The 16007-nt window shown below is 40.6% G+C and overlaps 1 protein-coding gene across 2 annotated transcripts in view; it reads right to left on the reverse strand.

Annotated features, from left to right (window-relative positions):
* The window catches only part of ABCB7 (ATP binding cassette subfamily B member 7), a 1517597-nt gene that overhangs the window by 155232 nt on the left and 1346358 nt on the right, over window positions 1-16007 (reverse strand). For both annotated transcript variants that reach the window (XM_044057689.1, XM_044057687.1), the window contains one exon: window positions 11513-11616. In XM_044057689.1, coding sequence (XP_043913624.1) covers window positions 11513-11616 — 104 coding nt within the window. The remainder of the gene's footprint in view (window positions 1-11512; window positions 11617-16007) is intronic.

A 16007-nucleotide genomic window follows, 5' to 3' on the forward strand; every position in this document is an offset into this window, starting at 1 on the left:
GGACTAACGAATTCAACCAAATAAATGAAACTCAACTGGGTGACTGCTCAGCTAAGAAAATACAAACGAGCTAACAGTGTTAAAAAGACAAGGTCAAAGGAGGCATTCGCCAATGCTACTACTTTGAGACATTTATATAAAACTACTTTGCCAAGGTTTGAAACCAGACTAAGGAACTGGCTCATGCAGTAGAACTAGTAACAGAAGAAAATGTCCATAATCAGCAGGGCTTACAAGCAGAGGCCCTTATTGTAATTATTTACTGCTGCAGCTACCCTGCCAAATATAATTTTTTCATCCCTTGGGCTTTCTACTCTAACTCTGTTATGGGGACTCTTCAATGCCTCCTTTTTTAACATTTCTGAAGTTTTATTGCCTTTAAGGCTTCTAGTCCTGGCTGCATTATTAAATCTTTACCGTACTCAAAGTTATCAGCACCATACAAAACCACCCAAAACACAGGCCACAAACCCACATACACAGAAAAATGCATACTTAAATGACAATTCTTCTTCATGACAATTTGCTAACCACAAACGCACTTGGTTGAAGACTTAAAGAAGAAAGGAATGTTATTACTCAATACAGACTACACTCCAATTAATTCTTTCATATTAACATTTTCAAGCACTTATCTATAGAATGAGATTGAACAACTGACAAATTACCCATGAATGGAAGATGCAACTGAGAGACTATCAGTTTCATCATGATGATGACAATTAAAGATGCTCCGGTTCAATTCTCAGCTAGACTGCCTTCTGTGTGGAGTCTGCATGTCCTGCCTGTGATCGAATGAACATTAAAAGACATGCAATGTAGGTGCTTGAGTGTGTGTGTGTGCCTTCTGTGACGGCTGGGCACCGGGCTGGCAACTCGACACTGTAAAAATTCATTGCCAATCATAAGCTGACCGGTGATCTGCTGTGGCGACCCCTAACCGGGAAAGCCAAAAGACTTTTTGGTGAAATGCTTTATTTATAAAGCACCAGTATATGAATGATGTTAACTTGCAAGAACAGGCCTGAACAAAATATGTCCTGGTGAACAATAGCTATCAGAGAACACAAGCTCACCTTACAGAAGTTACACCTGATAAAGGTTAGAGCTCTTAGCAACAGTATGTAACCTTACATAAACAACTGCAAAAAAGGCATACGATGACTGTGAAAGGAGGGAAAAAGTGCATCTTTCCAGTGTTAATTAAGAAACGGAAAAAAATCATCAAAAGGGTCATATTATTTGACTAAATGTGGAAATCTAAGAAAATAGCACTGGATTTTTACTTCTTCTCAAATAGGCTTCACTGATGTTGACTACAAAAACTCAGTTATTTTACGGACACTTCTAGAAAAACCCACTGAGGACTACTGCGTTTAAAAGCACATGAAATCTGTCAGGGATGCATACAGAATAATACCTCACAAAGACGAGAGCTGATTATAGTATGAAAACAAATACTAACAGTGAAGAAAAAAGGCAGCTACATCTGTACTTCTCATGAACAGTACTCATTTTATTAACTTTAACCATCCGCACCACAGCAAAAACACAAAGCAAAGGAATAAAAAATGCATGTTCAGAAAAATGTGCAACTTGGATAATACTGTATAAAAAGAAAGCAGGAGGTGACCAAATTATTTGTTTTTTCTCGTCTGTTGTCATATGTTTGAAACCTAGAGCTAAAATCCCAATGAAGTTGAATATCGGGTAACTATGTTCGTCTCGATGATCAATTAATCAAGTATCGAATCTCTTTACTAATAAAGAATAAAAACTAAATCATAATGTTCACTTGATTAAAAATAAACTAAATTAAATTAAAAATAATAAAATAAAAAATAAAAGTAATAGAAATAAAACAGGTAAATCGAAGTGTAAAAATATATATATGATGAGTAGCATAAAGATCCAATGACTGGAGGATGTGGAAATTGGTAGGCAGATGAGCACTTTATTGAAAATAAAAAGTAAAACATTTACATTTTATATACCACTGGTGCGTGCCAATTATGTGACAACATTGCTTTCCCCTGTTTATTACATATCTCCCATGCAGGATGTCTATCTTTTTACACAATTTTTGTAACTCTGTATTTAGACCACAATGACGCAATAAGGTTATGTATCTAAAACCACCATTTAATAAATGTTTGTCTTATATCACTACAAAGGCATGAATAAATAGCTAGTATACATAGTGTCAGAACGTACAGATATAAAGAACAAAATAAGTGAATGAATGAATGGAGGTAGGGTTCGAACTTGCAAGGACGGGCCGAGTTGGTGGGGTAAGGGAAGGTAGCTGGTGGGATGTAAATGTAGTCTGCCTCTGGTTGGTTGAGAGGATTGGGTACAGTGAGTTGGTTGGATGGTGCTTGTGTGCGAGGATGGGACAGTGGTAGGTCTAATGTTATGTAAAAAATAGAGCTAGGATTGGAGGTCGGTGGAAGTCCTAGCCACCAATCAGCTAGAATGCATCCGAAGTGGAACCACTGGTCCAGCAAAAACGGGCACCAACCTGATGGGGCTATCTGATATGCTATAAATGGAAGAAGCGAGATTGGCAGGAGTGTTCCCCACCATAGTGTGTGGGGCCAATGGGAGTGGGTTGCCGGTATTCTAAGAAATGCCACCTTTTTCCGTAGGGAATACCTGGGCATCCCTGATAGGCCGGCAATGGTGGCTATGGGATAGGTGGAGACCTTCCAGCTGTACCTAGCTCGTGGCCAATAGCGGAATTCTGACGTGTTTGTCATTATAGAGCAATGCCTCTTTTGTGGTGAAATACGTGGGCATGAGCTAACTGGTGGAAGAAAGCCCGCCAGAGGGAACAAACGCCAATGGGAGAGGTTGATGTGGGCTTGTATGAAACCCTGCCCTTACTGTACATGGGCTGAAGGAGACTACAACTACCGAGTGACTGGTTGGTAATAAGTATGCTATGTCACAAATGACGTAGAAGGGGGGGGTGGGATGGCTGAAAGGCTGGGGCACATCCAAGCAGTATGGTGACTGGGGCTACCCGTGAGTCAGTGGGAGAATCCGTATGCTAAATCCTTTTTGTGTGCGTGTCCCGTATACCCAGTAAACCTTTTAAAACCAAAATAAAAATGACTCTGTGGGAGTTTTAAACAAGCCTAATAATTATAGAAAAGGTAAAAGATATGAAGAATAGGTTTCTCTGTTAACAAGCGTTTCTATCACTCTTAATAATTATCGTGGCTGGGGGATTAATAGTGCTGTCTCTATATGGAATTGCCGAAAGAAGAATTGGAGTAGTGTAATAAAAAACAAATGAGAAACACTAAATCAATACAGTAAAGCAACCTATGTGCCATCCCTTTTAGGGTCAATATTATGAACAGTAATAACCTATCTAGAGCATGACTCATAACTTTTAAGCAGTGATTAATTAAACCAATCCAACTCATTATATCCATCAGAAAATTAAAGCCCACTGTACAATTACATTACCCTATTGTGATTAGAAGTTGTGATACAGAGTTGTGATAAAACTATGAAAAACGTTAAGCATAAGTCCATACTACAAATGATAAGGCTGCAAACCTTAGTCTAAGCTTGCTGTATGTCTACATTATCCTGTTGTGATTAGAAGGTTTTTATAAGCAACTTTAAGCCTTTCCCTATTGAATGTCACCATGTTTAGAGTTGCCACGTGGCATAGACTAGCGAGTGGCATACTACGGATTTGTTTTATATATATATATATATATATATATATATATATATATATATATATATATATATATATATATATAATTAAATGTGTCCGGGGAAAGGCAGATGTTAACTGGTGACAGGTCTGCATGTTTATTGCTTACAATATTTCAAAGGGATCTAAAGATAGAAACCAAAAAAAAACAATAAAAAAGTACACAACATGACAAGTAAATTGTAAATAAACTAATATAAAATAATATAATCCAGATGGCGTGCTCTGTGAAAATGTTGACCTGCGTGTTGAACCGTTTTAATTAACTATTTTTGCTTTTGTCACTCCACTAATTTTCTAGTGTCTTACCACAATGTACATTATTCATATATCAAAATGTTAAATATTACTATATGCCTTCAGCATGACTTGCCTGTAGAAGCGATAACTATTACCATAATGCATACTGTTAATATTAAGCCATTGCGGAGGCGACCCGTTAAAACCTACATTTCTGTTTTTTTTTTAAATCACTGAAAACATTTTCAAAACCTTTTTAAAAAAACATTTTAAAAAAACGTTTTCCCCTGTTGTGTTCCTTTCACCAATGAAGTGAGGCAGTGATATTCTAGTCAAGATTGCACTAGTCAACATGATACATACCAACTCCAAGATCACACAATAATTGGGAAAAAACACACTTGTCGACCATCTGCTTAGTAAAACAAATTTTGTTGACTAAACAGCCATCAACCAGTTTCGAAACAATTCAGTAATACATACATACATACACAGATACAGATACACACAACACATACACTGCATCTCTACAAGCAACTTGGATGATCATTAATTCACCTACTACATTGTTTTTAGATGTGGTAAGGAAACTACAGGACCAATGGAAAACCCACACAAACACAGGAAGGACAGAGAGAATCTGCACAGACAGCACACCAGCTGAACTGGAGAGCGAAGATCCACGAAGCAGCAATGCTAACTGCTATACCACTGTGCTGTCTATAGTAAAGTTTACTTACGGTGAAAATCCAAAAATAAATTAAGAAACTTAAAAGTACGGATAATCAATCAGTATTTATGGAAGATTGTATACGGTGACTGGATGGATTTATGAACAGGTAACTGCTGCAAGATATGAAATCTTTCAAAAAAAAAAAAGTCACATTTATGTTGTGAATATCAGAGATCTGTATTATATCCAGGAGTTAACCACACTCAAAGGAATCCAGTACACAGGAACTCACTACAAAGTGCAGCAAAAGGTGCAGGGTTCATAAGACTCCTATGTGGGTGAGCCTTGACAGCAGTGTTGTAGTCCTGAATTAGAAAACTGCAGGTCTCAAAATTAATGTAGCACTGTGCTAAACAGGGAGAAGAAAAAAGTACAGTTGTGTACACTTACCATAAATGTAGATGTTCGAGTGTATTCACTGTTGCAGTCATTACATTTGGGTTATCTGCTTGCAGGTAGCCCTCAGTCGGCCAGATTATCAAAGTCTTGGGTCTTGCATCGGTTGCTGTCTCATCTTCTATGATGTCAGGTAGTCAGGGGTATAAAGCATGCAGCCAATGCCATTACATCAGTTTTCTTGCCCCAGATGTCAGGTGCCCCGCTAATGGGAAGCAATTATATACAAGGTTACACCTCCAACAAAAAGCAAATACACCAGAAAGCTTTAAGCATAGGAAACAAGAATAGAGGTACAGTCACAATAAAAGTCAAGGGGCTGGAGGGAGGGTAATCAGGACTGCAACAGTGAATACACTCAAACATCTACAGTTATGGTAAGTGTACACAACTGTACTATGTTCTTCATGTTTCACTGTTGTAGTCATTACATTTGGGTAAATTCCCAAAGCTAAGGAAGGGAGGAGGCAATTACATAGTATTAGGACCAGCTATTAGGCATTGCAAGACTGCAGTGGCAAAACCAGCTATGGATTTAGAAAAAATTGGCAAGTCGTAATGCTTGGTGAAGGTATGTACAGAACTCCAGGTAGCAGCTTCTAAGATGTCCCTGGTAGGGACACCTCTGAGAAAGGCTGTAGAGGTAGATGCAGCCCTGGTGGAATGAGGTCTTATCCCCTGTGGGGTAGGTTTGCCATGGTGCTTATAGCAGAAATTAATGCAATGGCCTATACACTTAGAAATGGTTTGCTTTGAAATGGCCTTCCCCTCTGCCCCTGTAGCAAACGCAACCAGCAGCTGTTCAGATTTCCTGAGAGGCTTTGTCCTGTTCAAGTAAAATCTAAGTTGTCTGTGCACATCCAGGGAGTGCAGTATTTGTTCTCCTTTGTTCTGTGTATTAGAAAAGAAGGTTGGCAAATGAATGGACTGATTAAGGGCCACACTGGATACCACCTTGGGCATAAAGGAAGGATTGGTCCTAAGGGACACCCTGTCCGCATGAAAGATGATGAAAGGCTCCATTGCCATGAGGGCCTGTAATTCAGACACCCTTCTTGCTGAAGTGATGGCTAGAAGGAAGGCTGTTTTCCAAGAAAGGAATTTCAACTCTGCATTTGCTGCTGACTCAATGGGAGGTAGAGCGAGCTTTTCCAATACAAAGTTAAGGTTCCAAGCTGGAGTAGGGACTCTCCTGAGTGGTCTTAAGTTTTTGGCCCCTCTGAGGAATAACTTCAGCAGTGGATGAGAGAAGAGGGGTGGCTCTGTATTATAATGTGCTGAAATGGCCGAGTTGTGAACTTTGATGGAAGAAAAGGAAAGGCCCTTGTGAAGCATCTCAGTTAAGTATTAAAGAATGTGTGGTAAACTGGACACTGTTGTGCCCATCCCCTAAGTTTGGCTCCAGGAACAGAATCTTTTCTATTTTTCATCATAAGATTTTCTAGTACTAGGCCTCCTTGCCTCCAGAATGACATCCATCACTTGCTTACTGAGGGATAGTAACGGAGAGCTCAGGTAATTAGCCAGGCTGCAAGGTTCAGGGTTTGAAGCTGTGGGTGTAGAATCTGGCCCTCCTGCTGGGACAGCAGGGCAGGGGTCAGAAGCAGGTCCCATGGTTCCAGCAGTGACACTGCGCAAGAGGAGGCACCAGTGATGGCGTGGCCAGTTTGGTGCAATAGGTATTGTCCTTGGTTTGTCCTGTTTGATCTTTAGTAGCACTTTGGAGAGGAGAGGCAGAGGGGGAAAGGCATAAACTGATGGGCTTTTCCAGGTGAAGGACAGCATCCACTTTCCAAGCTTGTCTGTGGGGAATCCCTGTGCAGAATTTGTCTAATTGGTAGTTCTGAGGGGAGGCAAACAGGTCTATCTCTGGGCTCCCCCATTTGTTTCTCAAAATGTTGAATATCTTTGGTTCTTGTTTCCACTCGTGTGGGTCCATGGGATTTCTGCTTAGGTCTTCTGCCAGTGTATTTAGCTTGTCTGGCAGGAATTGAGCTTGAAGGTGCACTTGGTAGCTCAAGGCTGTGTTCCACAGAGCCATGGCTAGTCTGCAGAGAGGGTATGAGTGGGTTCCTCCCTGCTTGTTTATGTACCACATAACAGTGGTGTTGTCCATCTTTACCAATAACTTTCCTGGAAGAATGTGGTCCTTGAAGGCTCTCACAGCATTCTGTACAGCTAACATTTCTTTTTGATTGATATGCAGGTGCATTTGACTCTGGTTCCATTTGACCTGAATGCACTGCCCTGCCAAGTGAGCCCCCATGCATAGTCTGATATGTCTGTTGTTAGGGTTTGGGTGGCAGGGGGTAGAGTGAATGATAGTCCCTTGTTGTGGTGGCAGGCCTCTGCCCACCAAAGGAACTCTGTCTTTAGACAAGGGATGATAGGAATCACTGATTCTAGGTCATGAGAATGTTGACACCATAGGCTTTTTAGATACCATTGTAGTATTCTCATATGCAGTCTTGCATATGGAATTAGTAGAATGCAAGAGGCCATGAACCCCAGGGCTTGCAGTATTTTAGTTGCAGATAGCTTGGGTCTTTGTGGCCAGTAGCTTGAAGTAGGCTGTCAAACCTTTTCTCTGGCGTGAGGTAGGCCATTTGGGAAGTTGTATTCAAGCTTGCTCCCAGGAATACAATTTGTTGACAGGGTGCTAGATGTAATTTCTTTTCATTTATGGTGTACCCCAGAAAAGTTAGTAATTTCTTACAAATGTCAGATGATTTAGAAGTATGTCCTGGCTTTCTGTCTGAATTACACAATCGTCCAGGTATGGGTATATTTGAATATTTCTTTGCCTACAAAATGCAATGACTGGAGCTAGGCACTTTGTGAATACCCTGGGCACAGTAAATAAGCCAAAGGGCAGTGCAGATAACTGATAGTGCATGTAGCCTACTCTGAAGTGTAGGTATCTTCTGCAAGATTCCCTTATTGGGATGTGCAGGTAGGCTTCCTTTAAATCCAGTATTGCCAACCAGGCATTTTTGCCTAGCATGGGAAGCAGCTGATGTTAGCATTTTGAATTTTGGGATTACCAAAAAGGTGTTTAGGATAGACAGGTCCAGGATAGGACACCAGGAATTGTCTTTTCTGGGTATCAGGAAAAGTCTCGAGTAAAAAACTTGCCCCCATTCCTCTTCTGGGACAGGCTGAATAGCCCTGATGCTTAGAAGAGAGAAAACCTACTTTTAAGCCTCTGCCCACTAATTTGGGGGTAGATCTGGCCAACCGTTTGGGGTTGGTAAGGAGTGGAAGTGAAATCTGTACCCTTGGGAAACTATGTTTAAACCCATTTGTCTTGGGTAAGAGTTCCCAGTTTTTTGCATGCAGGGCGATCTTTCCCCCTAAAGGGACAGTCAGTTGAGCAGGGCTTGGAAGGTTTAAAGTTAAGTCATTGTGACAGTTTGCCATATGGGGGGCATCTTACTACTTCCAGCCTTGGAAGTGGGAGCCCCCCACTGCTTAGGCCTGTGAGTACCTTGAGACTGAAGCCTGGGTGGTCTGCTGATTCTGGGTTTGGACTGAGAAGGCCTGGAAGAGGCAGGAAAGGACCAATTCTTAAAAGGCCAGTGCCTACTAAATCTGGGAGGTTGTGCTTGCAGGAAATCTTTAACAGTGTGCATAGATTTAACTTTTTCCTCCATCTTTTTAAGTACTACTTCTGCTTTGTTGCTAAACCGGTGATCTTGGTTTAAGGGAGCATCTAGTAATTTAGCTTTAACATGATCTGGCAAAGTTTGCTCCTTAAGCCAAGGATGCCTTCTAAGTACAGATCCAGTGACAGCAGCCCTGCAAGAAGCCTCTAATGAATCAAAACCACATTGCAAAGTATGTTTTCCAACTTGTTCAGCAGAATGCATTAAGTCCTGTAATGCTTTATTTTCAGCACAATCAGGAATCAACATAATTTTCTGTTTAAGAAATCCAATAATATGCTGCTGATACTTTAACATATGAAACTGGCAGTTTAAGGCCCTAATGGCCAAAGTTGCAGAAGTGTATACATACTTACCCCATCTGTCCAGGGCCCTGGAATCTCTATCAGAGGGGGTAGGGTTTTTGGCAGTAGTAACCTTAATGCCTTTGGGTCCCTGTGAAATGGTCTCAGGATCCACAGTAGGATTCTTAGAGAGGAACTTGTGAGAGTCAGATACTCTGTAATACCTGTCAGGTTTCCTGGGAACCGGAGGTAAAGTGTCAGGGGCCAGGCGAGATTCCGAGAAGGCATCATCTATAATGTCCAGTACAGGAGGGATAGCTAAAGGCCTATGTTGAGGTAGGAGTAAGAATTCCCTAAGCCTCTTTTTGGAGTCAGAGTAATCCTGGCTTTCCCAGCGGAAATGCTTCCTAAGAGTATGCAAAGTTTCACCAAAATAGAAATCCTCTGGAGGGAAGCAGAGGAATAGAGTCCTCTGCATCAGAATCCTCATAGGTAGATAAGGGCAACTCTTGGTCATCAGAGAAAACAGAAATATCAGAAGAATCAGAAGGAAAATCAGTTCTTAGAGGGAGAAGGGTGGCTTCCCCTGATTAGAGTAATATGGTCTTCAGCCATTCTTATTTGTTTTTTAGGCACAGGGGCCTGACCATGCGGTCTTGTGCATTGTTTTTTTAGGCGTGGATTCAGTTTCAGGCCTTGAAGAAGAAGACGATGGTTTAATATGCAAGTCAGTAGGCCTGAATACACCCTCAGAAGCCGGTGCCTGCTCAGCGGCTCCGGAGCCATCCAAGGTAGAGACATCCGCAGGTTCCATAGTCGAAGAAGCATCTCGCGGCATACCAGACTACGAATGGGTCTCAGTAGAGGCCTGTGAATCTGAAGTAGCTGGTATCAGGGGCTGCGAAAGCTTTTCACTGAGTACCAGCGAACTGGCGACTAGCTTAGCAGAAGCGTCGTCAGCAGCTTTGGACCTAAGCGGCCTGTCTCTGTCTTTATCTTTGTGTTTTTTTTTTGTAGTGTCAGTAGTCGGGTGGCTTACTGAAGCCATTTCTGGATAATTGAACCGAGTACCAAAACATTTAGAAGCGAAAATGGACCGACGACGAACAGTTTGAGGTTTGAATAAGGCACAAAACCGACAGCAAGGGACATTGTGGTCTGGGCCTAAGCAAGGAATGCAGTACGAATGAAAATCTTTATGAGGTATTTGCTTTCCACAAGAAATACAATTGTTAACTTTTATTGACATCAGTTTAGAGCAAGAAAAAGGATCCCCAATGGGGTACTTAGCTTACTTGAAGACTTCGGATCTGAAACTCGAAAAAGAAATTTTCAGGAGTCAGCCGACCGGCACTTGCGAACTGCTTCTGCTTCGGGCACCACACGGCAAGAAAGACTGATGTAATGGCATTGGCTGCATGCTTTATACCCCTGACTACCTGACATCATGGAAGATGAGACAGCAACCTACACAGGACCCAAGACTTTGATATCAGGCCGACTGAGGGCTACCTGCAAGCAGATAACCCAAATGTAATGAGTGCAACAGTGAAACACGAAGAATATCCTAAACTGCAACATCAGTGGACTACAAAGCGGAACAACAAATTTTATGGACTGCTGTATAGACTGCAAATCTACTTTACTGTGTTTTCTTCATGAGCGGCCAGAAGGAAGTTCTATACAAAACTAAAGTGGTAAAAGTTCTTAAAGACACCTTGCACCATATAACATTTTTAAAGTTCTGGCAAACAAGATCAACATACAAACACACAACTTTTACTATTCAGAAACATAATCCCAAACAGTAGCTACGGATTACTTTCATTAGCTGCGAAGAGATTCTTGGAAATATGCAGATAATCTGAGAATGCATGACAGATGTAAGCATACAGGAAACATCATCTTCTAATCACTTTGATGTCCCATATATCAAGCTCAAGCAGTAGCAGAAAAGTGAGTACTGTAATATGGCTAATAATTTGAAAATAAAAATACGAAGCTAGGACAATAAATGCACAAATGAATGAATGTATGACTATCCTGCAATGTAGTGTCCTCACTGACCAGCCACTCAGATTTCATCCCTAAATAATGGGAACAAATGGGCAAGTATAAGGAACAGGGGAAGCTTCCAAGGAGCTTTGGGGTCATGGAGTCAATATCCCATGGGATGAAGGTTAACAAAAATTCCTTGGTGGGAGATCCATTTAAATAACAGGATTAGTAAGCCAAAAAAAGAATACACACATTCAAAAAAAATGTTTTCAGTTATGGCACAGGATGAAAATGTAAATATTTTAAAATACTGTTGATGTTCACAACAGTGGAAATACATCAGAGTGGTATGCTGATATTTCTGCCAAAATCATAGTGCTTATTACATAACTAACACACATAATAAATTACGACTCTTTAGGGTAGTCATTTTAAGACTGGTAAGTAATTAAGAACCTACCTCCTCTGTGATAGAGTCTAGCGATGATGTAGCTTCATCATACAGAATTATAGGAGGATTCTTCAAGATGGCCCTGGCTATTGCAACCCTCTGTTTTTCTCCTCCTAACAGGAAAGAAAATAATTTATAGCACAGTGTTCAAGATCCACAAAAGTCAATTAGACTGAAGTGTTCAGCATACTCACTGATGATTAAGTGATAAAGTTTAAGTTATGCATAGATTGTTTTTCATATATTTACTACTGTAATTGTTAACTACTGTTTGTATTTCTCATCTCAGTATAATTTTCCAACAATACAGAAGTCTCATGTGGCATATAATTGCTGATTCAAATATTTTCTTAACTATATACTTTTTTCAGAATGTTTACTACTGTTACACTATTTACTTCTGCCTGAATACTGTACCTTCGTTGTGAAATATTTCACTCAGGTTGTACCTGAAAAGGTCTTTAATGATCAGTGTACTACTCCAGAAAATAAATAAAAGATGGCCTAAGAAAGTCCAGTGTGTCTCTATTCCTCCACAGCAAGTCCAACCACAGCTTGAGATTGGGATACAAGCATCACTGAAAACCCATTCAAAATGCAGGAACTCTTAAAAAGACTTTCGCAATTTATACCCAGTAGAAATCTGAATGGTAATATTCCAGTCATGAAGTTAACTGCTCAAAGCGTAGAATACACAAAGAATGTGAAGGGTCTGTATCTCCTTTAAATGTATATTAATTTATTTAGCAGTCGCATACTTTTATATAAAATGTATGTGTGTTACGCTTCATCTCAAAGACTCTGCAGCCAACAGGAAGGTCTTGCCACTACTGCTTTTAAGTATAAGAGCAGCTTTCAGTTTAGTGCAAATTTAATGTGAGACTGCTATCAATACCAAAGGAAAGTGGTGAACAAATTCATCAAGCTCTGGATTTCTGGAGGTTGGTCTGGTGGTCAGTCACACAAGAATGAGCAGGAAACTCTAGTCATGTTGAATAGAGCAGAGGAACATAGGCTTGCTGCTGTTGGTGTCAGAAACTCCCAATCTTTTTCAAGTGGGGGGCTCAGATACAGTGGGTCCAGCTGTTTACTAAATGTTTGTCTACCTTCCCAATGTTCAGCAGATGCTACCAATGAACACATGCAGATATCTTGTCCTGCAGCTCAAAAAAAAAAAAAAACGCACTGTGTGTGGATCTAATCATCATAAGTCAGTGGCTATTACATTGCTTTCCAATATATCCCCCTTTATGACTAGTATTCCTGCTTGCTTCTTAATGTCTTTATTTCATCCAAGACCATGAAAAACGACTGAAGTTCTGTGCCAAAGTCTTAGATACAGCAAATTACTTCTAAAAATATACTATGGCATGGAACACAAAACACTGTACCCTTAACGACATATGCATCAATCCTGCAAAGCACTGGAAAAATCAAGGACTGGACTCTTCACACCACCTTTTCTGATCTGACTAAAGCATTGCAGAGGACTTTGCAGAGGACTGCTAAGCACAGGAGACTAACACTGTGGAAACTGTCTGTACTCAACAGGGCAATTAGTTCCTCCACACCTTTCCTCTTGAGGTCTCTTATTTGACACCTTCAGGAAGATTAACATTCCAAGAGCATACTGTGTTGCCTCAGAAAAAGAAAATCAGAGGGATAACACTTGCACAGAACTACTACAAGATAAAAACATTGATGTAATGGTGTTGGCTGCATGTTTTATACCCCTGACGTCATGGAAGAAGTGAGAGCATCTGACGCAGAAATCCCAAGACTTTGGTATTCAGGCCGGCTGAGGGCTACCTGCAGGCAGATAATCCAAATATGATGACTACAACAGTGAAACACGAAGAACATCTACTACAAGATATCTCCTGGTCATTAAATAATACAAGTAAACATATTATCCAGAACAGTCTTTCTGACTGGCCTCTTCATTTGGTCTACCAAACTAATACAAACTGATCCAAAAACATACTTAAACAATACTTAAAAGCACTCTGCTCTGTTGTTGCACCTCCCCAATGTAGACAACCCTGCCCCTTACACACCTTTCGTTGCCCCATATACCACAACGCAAATTCTCAATGTAAACTTCCTACTGTTTGCTATCCCTTTGCTCTTACTGCCAATTCCTTTTTGCTTCTACTTACCACCTGACAATTTTTTTCTCCAGCAAAATTCCAACTCATATTCTCTACCTTCTACATGCACCTCAAATTCACTACAATTTTCTTTTTTCTCGATATCATCTAAAAACTCACCTGTCCTCACTTATTCTCCACTTTCTACTTTTATTAACTAATCTTTACTTTCTACCCATCTCTCTCATTACCATCATATTTTGCCTACATGCAAATGTAAAATTTGACATTTTAAACTTCAATGTATATAGTGAATTGTATTAATATATAATGAAATTTACTGACTGCAGCCTTTTTCTAGCATAGCTGCATTTCAGTTATTGTACATCCATACTCCAATTTTAAGCTTTACATGTTCTCTCTCTTGTATAAAATTGCCTGTTTTACTAGAGCTCTTCTCCCTGGGGCTCTGCTGAAAAGGGGTACCACTGTCCAGACAGACTACACTGGTCAACAAAAGCAATAAATAAAAATGAATAAATAATACTCCACATTGTATCTCCACAGATTCAGGTAAGGGGAAAATACACACCTGATTGTTTATTATAAATATTGCCAACCTCAGCTGGCTATCAGTCTGTATTAAATTTTAAAAGTTTTCTGCTTCTACTACTGAAGTAAAGGGATACAGCCCTGACAATAGCCCAGGTGACCCAAGTTCAGTCAGGATTTAGTGACTTAATGGTGCAGGCAGATGGGTGCGTCCATCTTGAAGATGGAGGACATGCATGAGCCCAAGGACACAAACACAAGCATGAATCAACACAAACACAAGCATGAATCAGATTTCCCTGACTGAGGCAGGGAAACTGTCACATGGTGTCATCTATGGATAGGTGGGAGATCCTGCTGCCATAAGCTCTAGGTAGTTATGAGCTGTGCAGCACTGGCACTCATTGCAGATCTTACCCAAGGTGGTCACTGGGTACATGCTGAGGGTACACAATTTATAAGGTAAAAATTCAAACCACCCAATGTTTGCCTTTATGAAGACCCATCCCAGCTGATAACTTGACCAAGTGACAGTGGCAAAATGGTCAACTGGAAGGGATAGCACTGATGAGTACCAGGCAGTAAGGCCAAAAATAAACAGAAATTCTATAGTTTCCCAATTCCTGTTAGTCAGAAAGCTTGTAAGACTTATGTTAGTCCAGCAGAAGGTACGACATCAACTACATGTCTAGTGTGTGTGTGTTCTCTGTTAGTGGTCCAGCATGGCACCTGTTCTTTTTTTTTTTTTTTTTTACCACAGTGTTTTGCTAAGTGTTCTGACACGGTGACGTGTAAGCTGACATTTGATTACTCAGTTGTATCACACTGGTTTTATAATGTCATTGATCCACTTCGGGAGAATTAGATAAGTAATACAACATAAAAAGAAGTTATGTCTTACCATAATGTTCCATCTGTGTTGTACATCTTTTATTCATTCATTACTGCTAGGACTTCGGTTCCTTCCTCGGAACCGACACAACTGTGACCAAGCTCGCACCAGCCAAAAACTCTCAGCTAAGACCTACCCACAATGCCCCTCTCAGTCTCTTCAGATTAAGTTTGCCCATCATTATAGTATAGAAGTAATAATAGTGATAGTAGGAGGCTCTGTCTGAGCAGATACTTCAACTAAAAGGAAATCCTGAAGTTCACAAGGAGTCCAGGCAGGGGGAAGGAGTGCAGGAAGTAATGAATGAAAAAAGATCTACAACACAGATGGCACGTTATGATAAGACAATTTCTTTATCTGATGTTGTAAATGTTTATTCATTCCTTACTGTTAGGACCCGAGTTCCCCAGCTACTTGAGTCCTGGGTGGCCCTAAGGAAGGACATTCCTGAGCACCACAGAACCAAAAGATGGTCGTCCCCTGGAGGCCAGATGCAATTTGTAATGAGTAATAAAGGTATGAGGTCTTGCCCAAGTGGCTGCTGTGCATATATCATCCATAGAAGCTCTGGAATGAAAGGCCACTGAGGTAGCCATCGAGCTAGTAGAGCAGCCTTTATTCTGGAAGGTAAGGACACTTTGTTCTGATGGTAGATGAAAGTAATGGCATTTCTGAGCCAAGAAGATACAGTCATTGTGGAAAGAGGCTTACCCAATCTGGGTCCTGCAAAGGCCACAAACAATTGATCCGTTTTCCTGAAAGATTTAGTTTTGTCCAAGTAGAAAGGAAGTTGCCTATGAACATAGAGGGCATGCAGAAGTTATTCCCCTCTATTTGAATGGTGAGGAAAGAGAACCGGCAGGTCAACAGATTAATTAATGGAAAAAACAGAAATGACCTTGGGCAAAAAGGAGGGGTCAGTACATAGGGACACTCTTTCCCTATGAAAAATCAAGTAAGGTCTCTTGAC

Source organism: Protopterus annectens, chromosome 15.part0 (genome assembly GCF_019279795.1).
Source record: "Protopterus annectens isolate FY-2018-M chromosome 15.part0, PAN1.0, whole genome shotgun sequence".
Taxonomy (NCBI): Eukaryota; Metazoa; Chordata; order Ceratodontiformes; family Protopteridae; genus Protopterus; species Protopterus annectens.